Source organism: Podarcis gaigeae (genome assembly GCF_964106915.1).
Source record: "Podarcis gaigeae genome assembly, chromosome: 6".
Taxonomy (NCBI): domain Eukaryota; kingdom Metazoa; phylum Chordata; class Lepidosauria; order Squamata; family Lacertidae; genus Podarcis; species Podarcis gaigeae.
This window is the reverse complement of record NC_139682.1, coordinates 10,571,777-10,585,133: the sequence shown is the minus strand read 5'-3', so window position 1 is coordinate 10,585,133 and position 13,357 is coordinate 10,571,777. Positions and strand designations below refer to the sequence as shown.

The 13,357-nt window shown below is 41.3% G+C and overlaps 1 protein-coding gene and 1 long non-coding RNA gene across 4 annotated transcripts in view; both read left to right on the top strand.

Moving 5' to 3' along the window:
• LOC310847283 overlaps positions 1 to 13,357 on the top strand; it is a 66,725-nt gene that overhangs the window by 25,890 nt on the left and 27,478 nt on the right. The window lies entirely within an intron of this gene.
• Positions 1 to 13,357, top strand: part of OSBPL2 (oxysterol binding protein like 2) — a 72,331-nt gene that overhangs the window by 53,172 nt on the left and 5,802 nt on the right. For all 3 annotated transcript variants that reach the window (XM_083744485.1, XM_083744486.1, XM_083744484.1), the window contains 10 exons: positions 1,189 to 1,264; positions 2,132 to 2,266; positions 2,975 to 3,072; positions 4,645 to 4,827; positions 6,618 to 6,725; positions 8,112 to 8,201; positions 8,821 to 8,944; positions 9,989 to 10,108; positions 12,076 to 12,199; positions 12,925 to 13,015. In XM_083744485.1, the coding sequence (XP_083600611.1) occupies positions 1,189 to 1,264; positions 2,132 to 2,266; positions 2,975 to 3,072; positions 4,645 to 4,827; positions 6,618 to 6,725; positions 8,112 to 8,201; positions 8,821 to 8,944; positions 9,989 to 10,108; positions 12,076 to 12,199; positions 12,925 to 13,015 (1,149 nt within the window). The remainder of the gene's footprint in view (positions 1 to 1,188; positions 1,265 to 2,131; positions 2,267 to 2,974; positions 3,073 to 4,644; positions 4,828 to 6,617; positions 6,726 to 8,111; positions 8,202 to 8,820; positions 8,945 to 9,988; positions 10,109 to 12,075; positions 12,200 to 12,924; positions 13,016 to 13,357) is intronic.

Genomic DNA, 13,357 nt, shown 5'->3' with positions numbered 1-13,357 from the left:
AGCAACCTTGCCACTTCCTGGGAAGAGAGGCTTAAATACATCTACAGTGGTACCTCTGGATACGCACACCTCTGGTTGCGTATCCTTCAGGACGCGAATGTGGCAAACCCGGAAGTATTTTTCTGGGTTTCGTCACACGCAAAATTGCTGTACCGCACGCATGCGCAGAACAGGCATCTCCAGTTGTGAATTCCTCAGGATCTGACCGGAGCTCCAGAACGCATCCTGTGTGCAACCGGAGGTACCACTGTATATACACAACTTAAGGAAACGCTTCTAAGAATTATGATAGGGAAGGGAAGCAGAAGCTAGCTTACTTGTGGGTGGTACTGCAGCCTGAAACATTTCTGTTTGGTTGTTTTTAACAAAAATAATTCTCTCTAAAACTTTGACCTAATTATTTTTGAAAAGAGGAAAACAAAGCAGCTTATAACAACAGCAGGAATAACAAAATTAGCAGCAACTGTTGGTTTTAAAGGCTGTCTCCCACATCATCACTTGAGAACACTATGGATAAATTGAAGATGGGGGAGTCACATCTTTTGGAAAGCAGCAAAATGAAGTTTTGTATGTTTGCTTAATCTCCTTGACTAAATAAAATGGGGATGACTCACTTGGTTGTGTACAGGCACTTGTTACTTGCCATATGTAAGCAAGTGAGAACTCAAGGCTGCCACGTCATGTGAACTGGCCTGGAGTGGCCTTGGTTAGATTGCTGCCTGTTAGCTTTAGTTCAAATAGAGTGCTCATATTCTAGTCTAATGCAGTCAGGTGACCTTGTCAGCCTAATTTCACTGTCAAGACTTTGTCTTGCTTTCTTCTGCATGGTTAATACTAGTTCTAGAACCTGCATTTATTTTACTTGTACGTCAGTCTCATTCTTTTGAATGGATCTTTCATTTCAAGTAGATATACCTAAGATCACAATCTTAGAATCAGTTTCTTTGTCTTTTCCTCTGAGTGTATTTAAAAATGCATGTAAGCAGTGAGAAGATTGTTCTTGCAACATCATAAAGTTGTGTGGTTTTGACAAAGTGCTGGAATCCTGGATAATTCATTGGAGTTCTGCATGAGTAAGGACTACATTGTTGGGACTTAGAAGTGACAGTTGCAGATGGATGCTTTTACCAAAAAGAGTTCAGTAGTGGTCTTAACCTGCTATTCTCTCTCCCCACCACCCCTCTACAGAACATCATTACCTGCACCAATGTTCACTAGGAGTGATTTCAGTATCTGGAGTATCTTAAAAAAATGCATTGGACTGGTGAGTTACTGTCACATACTGATGTAGTTTACGTGGTGCTTTTGATAAAATTTGCATTGCTTAGTGAGGGCAAAGGTCAAGTTTGCAGATGCAAAATAGAAGTACCAGAACTGTTGTGGTACAATGCAGAAAGCAAAGAGTGAAATTGGCTTGTTCTGTTATCCATACTGAAGTACAAAAAATACATAATATTATTACTGCTCTTTGTTCTGGTAATGAAGGCAGTGATAGCTTTGTAAATGAAATAGCAGCACTTTGACTCTTCTGGTCCTAATTGCTAATTTTTCCTCTTTTCTCTCTTATTCCCCACCTTTTAAAGTGTTTTTTTTTAAGTTTCAATCTTTTTCTTTAAATGATTTTTGTGACGATTTGGTAGGTAGTCCTGATACAAATTAAATCCTTAATGTATTGCTCCGTGTTGAGCACACATTTGAAATATTTCCTCAGACTATGCTTTCACATTACATTATTTATGTATCTGTGATTATAATTCCATATTTTGAAGATACTGGTCTGTTACTGTGGATCAGTCCCATGAATTGCCTGATGTAGACAGTTACCCAGCATTGAGAGGCTAGCTAGCAGGTGATATTTAACAATAATATTTCTTTTACCTTTTTGTGTTTTCTTGCCATTAGCACACATGACAAGACATCTGGGGCGTGAATGCTTATTGTGATAGTGCAAGCTTTCTAAATTTTGTTTTAACCACATTCTCTGTATATCTGCTGCTTTAGTAGGAGGCTGACAGTGATTTTTAGCTGATGTCTCATGCTCCATTATACACCATGCCTCTGCATTTTATCATTGTTGCTCAAGCCCTTGTTTCTTATTCATATTGTATGCATTTTCTCTTGTACTGTTTAGGAGCTGTCTAAGATAACCATGCCCATTGCCTTCAACGAACCCTTGAGCTTCCTCCAGCGGATAACGGAATATATGGAACACACATACCTCATTAATAAAGCATGCAGTCATTCAAACTCGGTAGAAAGAATGCAGGTAATGTTAGCTATCATGCAGCTTTGTCCTTCAAATTTTTTCCATCGTGCATTTAAGATGGCTGGCTGCCTGCCTACGTAGAGAGTTGTGGGGGCTTATAGGAAGCAAGCTTATATGAATGTCCCAATAAGTTGCTTATTTGAGTGTTTAGCAATTTGCAGTAAGTATCATGATAAAATCTTCAGGTCACTCAACCATTGCAGAAGCAGCACCTTTTCAAAATTATTGTAAATCTGTCACAAACTGAGCTAAATGGCAGAATACCAGATCCCAGAGGTAACAGTATAGAAATTAAAATCCAGTAAAGGATCTTGTTGTTTTATTAAACCCCAACAATTTTAGCACTCATAATTTAGACATCACTATCCTCACAGCACTAAAAACTCTTACAAATATAGATGTTAAATGCACCTAATTCATGGTGACACCAGGTGATGAACCAGTTGGTGGCCCCATCCACTTGTCAAATTGGATCAAACTCTTGACACTTGGGGAAGCAAAAGGTCCAGCTGGAAGAGGTTCCTCACCTGTGGCTTAGAGAGAAGATTGCATCTCCAGAAGCAATTGGTCTTTTTTGTTTAGGGAACATTTAAACACCATTTGAGAATAGTAAAGGAAAAGTTATTACAGCATATAAAAATCATAATTGCCCATTTGGGATTGTTTTTTGTTTTACATTAAGATTCCTTACCACTATGCTTTTTGCAGGCTGTTGCTGCTTTTGCAGTTTCTGCTGTAGCCTCTCAGTGGGAGAGAACTGGCAAACCCTTTAACCCTCTTCTTGGAGAAACATACGAATTAATCAGGTGAGAATACCAACTTTGTCAGAGTCTTGTTTTTCCTTTGAGATATACACATTCCAACTGGCTTGAACAAAATGGGTTTTTCTTGGAGTGTAAAGTCTGCTTATGGGACGCAGGTGGCGCTGTGGGTAAAACCTCAGTGCCTAGGGCTTGCCGATCGCATGATCGGCCCCGCGGCGGGGTGAGCTCCCGTCTTTCGGTCCCAGCTCCTGCCCACCTAGCAGTTTGAAAGCACCTTTAAGTGCAAGTAGATAAATGGGTACCGCGTTATAGCGGGAAGGTAAACGGCGTTTCCGTGTGCTGCGCTGCTGCTGGCTCGCCAGAGCAGCTTCGTCACGCTGGCCATGTGACCCGGAAGTGTCTCTGGACAGCGCTGGCCCCCGGCCTCATAAGTGAGATGGGCGCACAACCCTAGAGTCGGACACAACTGGCCCGTACGGGCAGGGGTACCTTTACCTTTACCTTAAAGTCTGCTTGGTCTTTGTTAATGTAAACTATTTCAAATGTTAGCCAAAACTCTCTGATCTGTATCAGATATGCTGTTTGACCAGCCGTCTAATTGTTTAGAAATTGTGCAAAATATGAATGTTAAGAAGATTTTCTTGAGGTATAAAGAGGGTGCTCAGGAGGGCCCCAGACTATTGGGGCTGTTTATGAACTACACCATAATCTCCTACTGGAATCTTTACTGTCCTTTTATGGCATTTCTGTATGGGCTCTGGAGTGGGGGATTTTTGAAATCCCACTCCCCATGTTGACTACACGCAGGCTTCTCTAGCACTACATTGTTTAGCTGATGGTGTGGATAAACATGGATGAAGGGTGTGGAAAACCAAATGAAAGGGGTTGTATCCATTGTTGTGCTCCACACCTTGGTGGTGGGGGTAAGAGATAAGGGAGAAAGTCCCATTGCTCAAGCAAAAATCCTTGCATGTCCCAGCTCCTAGGGGCAAGGGCAGTTTCGGAGCCCCCTATGTTTTTTTAGAGGGAGGCTGGCCCCCTCAATGTTCAGAGGGCATTTGGCTCTTCAGGATGTTACACCGGGCCCACTCAGTGAACTCTGGTTGGCAGGGTGCAATACCGCCCAAAATATTTGCGTGTGTATGTGATAGTACGTTGTGTTGTTTTATATTCAAGTGCCAAGCCAAGAATGCCATAAATTCCCATGTAGACATGTTTTTGTTGTATTAATGGTATTATATAGTTTGCTGGTGATGATATTGGTACTTAATACTCAAGTATCTACCTTGGCAGAGGACGAGATGGTTGGATAGTGTTTTTGAGGTTACCAGCATGAGTTTGACCAAACTGCGGGAGGCAGTGGAGGACAGAGGTGCCTGGCGTTCTCTGGTCCATGGGGTCATGAAGAGTCGGAGACGACTAAACGACTAAACAACAACAACAAATCTACCTCATCACCGTGCTTAAATAGGTTTATCTACTAATAAGTAACATGGGTAGTGGGGCAGAGTTATTTCCAGCTGTTGTAGGGGAGAGCAGTTGGATTGTACAGCAGTAATTCAGAACTGGTATTCTGTCTCATTTATACTGATCATTGCCTTTTCTTCTTTGTAGGGAGGATTTAGGATTTAGGTTTATTTCTGAACAAGTCAGTCATCACCCACCTGTCAGTGCTTTTTATTCAGAAGGCTTAAACCAAGACTTCATTTTTCACGGATCAATTTACCCTAAACTGAAGTTCTGGGGGAAGAGTGTAGAAGCAGAGCCACGGGGAACAATAACATTGGAACTCCTAAAGTATGTATATATATATATATTTTCTCTTGTTACCTATGTATGACCTCCAAACTGTCTCATGTAAATGCATAGTGTATTGTGATCTTTCTCTGGTTTGCATAGGCCTGTGAGTAGTTGAGCTTAGGTAATTTGAGGGGTTTTTTGCAGTGTACTAGGAGATGAAACACATATACATAAATTGCAGTGTGTGAATTGGTTGAGACTTCTGCAGATGATGACACAATCACATGACTTCAACATTTGGGCCTCATTCCCTACCCCTCAACCCTTAGGCAGTTGGCATTTACTGAAACAAAAAAAGTGAATTCTTCTGCTTCTTAAACTGTTATGAGATATGTGATCAAGAGCTCTGCTGTATTATGGATGACACAAAGTTATCGCTGTCCTGGACTTGGATAACAACTGGTTCAAAATAGGCATCAATTGATTTAACAGTTTGGTGGTTTGCTTTGTTGAATATCAATAAGAAAATACAAAGGACAAACAGATAAGTCTGAGCACTGCTGGGATACAAAAGATAATAAACTACTGAGATGCTTGACATACATGGAAAACAGAATTTAGAAATGATACTTTATGTAATAGCTAAAGTCAAAATAGAAAATATAGACGAGCTTAAGAGCCAAACAGCAAGTATTTCTATACAGAGCACGTTTAACAGTTTAAGCATTCAATACTCAGGTTTAAACCCTCACATGCTACCTGTATGTTGTTGCTGAAATCAATATTCCAGCCATATTTATTGATCTTTCACACACACATTGTGTGTGTGTGTGTGTTCAGGCTCTCCTAGTCCAGGAATTACTGAAGCTATTGCACCAGGCATAGCTAATAAAAGTTGCTTCTAGTCACGGAGGCTACCTGGGCCTCCAGTGACAAAGCTGCAACCAAAAGCACCCCTGCCCAGGGCAGGCAATTTGCCAGTTTCTCAGAATGAAGTTGTTGCACCATTTTGGAGGCATATTCCTCAGTATCAAAGGTCCACACTGCACATACAATCAAATGCATGTAACAGTAGCCCATGAGTCCATTTTAGATTACGAAAAGGTGCTTCCAGTGAAGGGACTAGGAAGTGATGAGGGGGTGGTTAACTCTTTCCTCATTCCATACTGTCCCCTCAATGCATCACGCAGTTTTAAATTAACGTGCATTTCGGAACCCAGGAGGGTAAATCTTGCAGGTGGAGATATTCAAAATGGGAAAGGTATGGGAGGAAAGAATTAAGAATTCTTTCTCCTTGCCACCTACCTGCTCTTGATTGTCCTCACAAGTAGTGATGTCTGTCATCTAAATGGGTATCTAAACTGCTGTTATGTGTATAATATGTAACTTGGTGTAAAATTATGAGATCTTGAATTACTGCATGTTTAGAGGTGAAATTGCATGTTGATTACATTTAACATGCTTCAAGAGCTTTTAGTACTAGAAAAGAGAGAGATTTGGCAGAAGTGCAAGACACCGGCGATAAACACCTTAGCAGAAATAATCATTTCTGTCTGCTGATTTAACTCAAGCTTCTTTTAGCAAGGGCTCTCAGCAGATACTACCCACATATTCAGATTATTAAGGAACTTCAAACAAGCCTCTTTTCTTTCATTCAATTGCTTATTCGCCTTCCATCTGTTCAGAACATTGCACAATTACAATGACTGAGGGTGAACATTGCAGAGACCGCTACAAAAACAGGAGCTGTTCATTGGAAAATGATCTGGAGCGCTTGGATTCTCTTTTCAGATTCTCTGCTTTTAGCGTCCCTGGTATCTGATTGGCCTTTCTTCTCTCCCCTACAGACATAATGAAGCTTACACATGGACTAATCCTACTTGCTGTGTACATAATGTAATTATTGGCCATCTCTGGATAGAACAGTATGGAACAGTAGAAATTATAAATCACAGGTATCCTTTATTTATTTCATTTCATTTGTATTCCCATCTCTTTACCTTCACGGAACTCAATTTTTGCCACTATGTGTCATTTAAATACTGGAAAGTGGAACAGAGTACAGTGGTACCTCGGGTTACATACGCTTCAGGTTACAAACTCCGCTAACCCAGAAATAGTGCTTCAGGTTAAGAACTTTGCTTCAGGGTGAGAACAGAAATCGTGCTGCAGCGGCGCAGCAGCAGCAGGAGGCCCCATTAGCTAAAGTGGTGCTTCAGGTTAAGAACAGTTTCAGGTTAAGAACGGACCTCCAGAACGAATTAAGTTCTTAACCTGAGGTACCACTGTACTCCTATCTTACAGTATGTATAGATTAATGAATTAAAATAAAATACTTCAAGCTCCATTAAGTGGCACAATTGTAATGAAGTCCAGTTTTCTTCTGGTTACTTGGGGAGCAGTTAAGTGATAATGATTTGAATGGGTGTGCACTATTATCTCCTATGTGTTTGGTAGAGATGTTCCTGTGTTTGAAAGATTTGTTGCTAATTTGGAGGTCCGTGTATGTGATCTGCTTCTGCTGGAATTTTTTTTCTGAGCATTACCTCCTTGACAATTTCACCTGTATGGATTTTTATGTGGGGTCCAACATCTCAAGCAAATATTTTTTGGCCCCCACGATGCCACTGACTTTTGCAGCAGTGGGTAAAAAAATTAAAATTAACCTAGCACTGGGAAGGGTGGAGCCCAGTGCCCTAATGAGGTAGCAGATCCATCCCCTATACCATTGTCAGATGGACCATTTGATGAGCCGAAAGGACCTTGCATTCCTTGGCTAATGTGCATGGATCTTCCGAGGAGCAGTTTGTGGTGTTGGTGTGTCCAGTATGTAGGTGTGTGAGAGAGAGTGGGGTGACCACACCCACCACTGGGATGCAGCCCCCAGAGAGTTGGCCAAAGGAGAATGTGGCTCCCAGACCAAGTTATAAGCTTCCTGCCTTTCATAAAGAAGCCTGAAAGTTTGGTGCACTCTTCTTTGCTTATATTTCCCTTTTAATAGCTCTTGTACCAAACCTTCAGACAATGACTTAAATGTCATGGAGTTGAAATTCATGCCCAGGGGGAGCAATGGAGATCTGTTGCCATTTTTCATAAGACAGCAGCCACAATCCCTCTTGTACATGCATACCTTTCCATCCTTCCCCTTTCCTTTTTACTTGTACGGCATCACATTGTATCTTAAACCTGTTGTTGAAACTCTGCATGTATGGTTGTAGTGATCCCAACACAGTGACTACCGAAATCGTGCTGGTGTCAGGCAGAAGGCTTTTACAAGAACTTTGTGAGGATTCAACACCAAGGAATTAATCTGTTAACTACACTTTGTTTTCCTTTTGCAGTACTGGAGATAAATGTATCCTTAACTTTAAACCATGCGGTCTCTTTGGGAAAGAGCTTCACAGAATAGAGGGCTACATTCAGGACAAAAAGTAAGTCTATGTGCTTGTTTACGTGTTCAGGGATTGAGCTCAGTTGCCCTACTCTAGTTTGAGCTCGGCTAGAGGAAAATTTGAGAGGGAGTATGCAGACATACCTGGCCACAGAAGCTGATGTAAATCAAGCTTCTGTAATAAACATTTGTTTGAAGAATATGTTACTGACATCCTGGGTGGAAAATGTAAATATAAGGTTGCTTAGTAAACCTGCAATATTCCCTTCCCTTATTTTATTTTACCAGAAGATATAATCTTAGAGTGGAAGTTCAAGTTGAACTCTACAAAAAAAACACCCTCGTATTGCTCTCTTTCCCCTGCAATTGTTTTGATCACTTCCTGTGTCCTGGTGGTGTCATATTGTTCATTTCCAACCCCCAACCCCCATTTGTTGCCTTCTGATGGTGGGAAGGATAAATACACTTTTTGATGATATTGAGATGCAAGTGACTCCTCTTCCATGTTAGAGAGGAGCAACAGTGAGTTCAATAGGGTGTCATTTTTAGCAGCAGCTCCTTGCTGATAGTAACATGCAGTTCTGCTCATAGTTTGGTCTGAACTAAATACAGTCTGGGCTTTAGTTATGTTCAGTGTTATTATTTTTCAAAATAAACAGTAAGAAGAAACTTGCAGTGATCTATGGCAAATGGACAGAATGTTTGTGGTGTGTCGATCCTTCCACTTACGAAAACTACAAGAAGAACGAGAGGAGAGGTGGTGACCAGAGGAAACCAAAGCTGGTAATGTTTGTTGATGTTGTGATGGCAGGAGGAGGACTTAAACTCTTAACTTAAACTCTTCTACTTAAATGAGGTGTTCCTCAAAAAGGAAACATTGGAAGGAACCAAACTGATGCAGTATTAGGTGGACTGAGTAAAGTTTATACTTGATTATCTTTGTGACAAGGGTCCAGATCTTCCAAATTAAAGTGTTTTGTGAACTCCCACAGACTTCAGTATCTGCCTGGAATGAGCATTAGGAGAAGCTGCTGTCCAAGTTTAATCACATCTTATTGTCTTCACATTAGATTGTTAAAAATGAGAATGCTACTGATGCGTTGGGGTTTTTTAGCTGTAAAGCTGTAAATTGAGGCTATGCTGTTCTGCGACTTTTTCTGTTTGGGCATATAATAAACCCTTTAATAGAGCCCCTCTGTGAACAATCTCAGGTTTTCATTTTGTCTCCCGCTTCTTCTGTACTCTGTGGATTGTAAATCTCCTGGGATCAAGAGCTAGATTTTAATGTACCAATATCCAATCTCCTTTCTTGATGTATTTGTGTTTTGGGAGTTACTACCTGTTATTTTGAGAGGGGCCCAACCTCAGCTTACATACAGTTCTTGGAGGGAAATGACTATTTGCTTGTTTGTATGAACACAAACAGAAGAAAAGAGAATAGAGGCTGGAATAGAATATAAAAGGAGCAATGAATAGGGTTGTTCACAGCCCCCATCCGAACTTGTCCTGGAGTCCTGATTTGGGGCGCCAGATCACCACCTACCTGGGGAACACCTGGGAATCTGGCCCCAAATCAATTCAGAGGCAGGGCATATGTTCAGTTAGGATTATTTTACATCTTTCCTTAAAAAAACACAAAAAACCCAAAACCTAATTAACCATATGCTGCAGGTAGGGGAAGGAGAGGCTGTGTCTTGTCCTTCCCTGGCCTTGCTCTATATCACATTTAATCAGGATTTAAAGAAGAAGGGGGCAGGAGAAGAGATGCTGTGTCATTTTGAACTTGACATACTTCTTACTTTCCCTGAACTATGTCTTTGTTTCAAGAGTGATGATCCTGATAATGATGAAGCAGATGATATGCCAGAGATCCAAGAGACTGTGCAAGTTGTACCTGGCAGTAAGCTACTTTGGAGGATAAGCACTAGACCACCAAATTCATCCCAGGTAAGTTGCTTATTAATTGGTATATTGGGAGAAGGGACATAATTCAAAAGACCTAGTTCAAGTAAGGTAGACTAATCACACTACAACAATCAGACCAAAGGCCTATCTAGTCTAGCATTCAGCTCTCACAGCAATCAGCCACATGCCTACTTGTAAGAATTTGTGTGTGTGTGTGTGTGTGTGTGTGTGTGTGTGTGTGAGAGAGAGAGAGAGAGAGAGAGAGAGAGAGAGAAAACAAACCTTTTGTTACTCTTGAGCTCTTGCTACAACGAAATGAGAGAGAATCTATCTTGACCTTTGGACTCTGTATTCTTACTATTAATAGTGCTGTTGTTAGATGTTTTATTTTGCCTATCATGGAAGGTTTAAGGAACACCAGGTAGAGATGGTTACCAGTACTCTTTTATATTACATTAAAAGTGTGGGAATTATAGGGGGAAAGGAAACTCTGAGGTCATTCCAAGCTAAGTAGTTTGCCATGCTGCCTATTGATGTACCCACATAATATATGTGGCTCAACCTGCCTCAAGATTATTTTTTCACTATCTGTACTTTTTTCCTGTTTGGCCATAATGAGGATTGGTAGTACTATGGCAGAATGAGATAGATAACTGAAATTCTGCTGATTTAAATTTGGATATTAGACACAAGCTTTTCCAAAATGCCTTAATGCACAAGCATATTCTTCAGTTGTGCAAAAATGCTGTGGCAGGTTTCCAAAGACAATATTTCCGAGCTCAAAAAGTATTCCACAGCAACCAAACAGTATTGATCTCCAAAACTAATATTTCACTTTGATGGTCACTTCTTGCATCATCTCTGTACAAGACACAATAGAAAACTCCATTTTTGGGACTGTTTCCCGTGCTCGTTCCCTGTAGCAGGGCAGACATCTCTAATATTGATGATCAATCCACATTTTGTCCTTGTGGACTGAAAGGATTCCATTTGGCTGCTGCGTGTTTTTCAATGGCAGGACTGTTGTTAATGGGCTTCCTTTTGTGCTGCTTTTGCTGTTATGAGAGATGTGAGTTTGCCTCCCCCCTTTAAAATAGAGATGACCTCTTCCAGGTCATTCTCACATTGCTTCTGTTCTGTGTTTCATCATCTCTGATTGTCTTGCCATCTCTGTGTTCTTCGGCAGACGTTGCTTATGATTCTATCGGAGGTGTTTTTGATTTTCGGGTTCCTTTTTTTGGCAAATTCAGTGTTCAACCAGTTCATACAGGACTCGGACAAATGACTCAGCAGTTTCTCCTAGCATAGTAGGCTGCAGTCCTAACTCCACTTACCTGAGTATAAGCCCCATTTTATGAAACAAGACTTACCTCTGAGTTAGGTTAGGATTGTGCTGTTAGCTCTCTGATAAAAGTAGGCCCTTTGAGGAAGCACAGCACATTTTGGAATGAAGTACCGTATTTTTCACTCTAAAAGACGTACCAGACCACAAGGCGCACCTAGTTTTTGAAGGAGGAAAACAAGAAAAAAATATTCTGAATCTCAGAAGCCAGAACAGCAAGAGGGATTGCTGCGCAGCGAAAGCAGCAATCCCTCTTGCTGTTCTGGTTTCTGGGATAGCTGTGCAGCCTGCACTCGCTCCATAAGACGCACACACATTTCCCCTTACTTTTTAGAAGGGAAAAAGTGAGTCTTATAGAGCAAAAAATACGGTATATATGGAATTTAAAAGCAATGCTGTCTTCTTTGCCCCATAGCAGCTAATAGCAGTTTCCAATGAGGGGAGGGGGAGAGAATCACTTTGCATGAAAGGCTAAAGCACTTCTTCCTTCAGTGCTTCCCCTGAGGGGATCTCCACCCAAGCACTCACTGTTACTTTGTTTAGGAGGAAGGCTTGCTTGCTTGCTTATCTCTGCATAGCACTGGTGGGTAATGCCGTAGCACATCTTTATAGGATGCAAATGTCAATGCACCCTGACAATATAAACACATTTTTGTTTTCGTTCAAGATGTACAATTTCACCAATTTTGCCGTCAGTCTCAACGAACTAGAAAAAGGCATGGAAGAAGTGTTGGCTCCCACTGACTGTCGATTGAGGCCAGACATCAGATACATGGAGAATGGAGAAATTGGTATGTGTGAGTGGGTAGGTTTTAGGAGTGGGCCTGCCGGCCGGCCTGCCCATGCAGATTAGAAATTCCAAGCATTATATTCTGCCATTTTGCATGCCTCTTTCCTCTCATTTATGTTAATGCAGAAATTTATAGCCTGCCCTTCAGTAAGTTCCCAAGGCAGGTGGATGGCAGAATGGGCCTCTGGGGGGCGGGGAAGTAGTCACCCACGTAACTACCTATGGACTACTTAAAGCTTCAGGTATCACATATTATAATAAAACTGCAAATTATAAAATGATACTCCGGAACAGCTCCCTGTTGGCTTAATTCCAGCCACCTTTCACCCAGCTTCGTCTAGTGATCAGGCTGCAGTGCTTTCTCTTTGATTCAGACCTGACAGTTGTGCCTTTGTAATCTTGCAGTCATGCTGCTGTGTTACTTTTTAGTAGAGCTGCTTTGGTGAATGGGAGGGTGCAGCTGTTAATAGATTGCGGTGCTTTGCTTCCTGCTGGCAGACCCCTCAGTTATGGGATTTGCCTTTCTGGGCAACTTGCTAAAATCAAAAGTCTGGGCATCTTTCAGCGACCAAGTTTAAGGTGGTGGTCTGAGTAGAATGAGAAAAAATTGCTTTGTGTTGTGAGCTTTCTTAAAACTATCTGGATTTTGTTTCTCTACCTTCCATTCCTTTGTACTTTTTCTCCTTATTTTATAAAGTAATCAGTCCCTATTAAAATGTCTGTTAGATCTGGCTAGCAAAGAGAAAGAGAGACTAGAAGAGAAGCAGAGAGCTGCTCGTAAGGAACGTGCAAAAGATGAAGCCGAATGGAGAACAAGGTAACGAATGGTGGAAACGGAAACTGGCTGTGCAGTTAGGCTGTTTGCAGTTATGGCCACATGAAGATTACCACAAGTGCATGTTTGTTGGTAACATGCTTACTCTGAGGAGGGAGGCTGTTTGTGTGAACAGAGAAACTAGATGAGGTTGGTATAAGGATCAAAGTAGTGTAGAATCGGTTTGTGCAGTCTTTTTCCTCCTCAGAAATCCCCGTGCCTTCTTAATTAGCAGCAGAGAGAAGCAGTGCAGCCTTTTCTGGTACTACTACAGCAGTGTGCTCAATAAGTGTTATTAATACTAATGTTAATAGTGCTGGCAACTGACCTAATGCTCAGATGGGT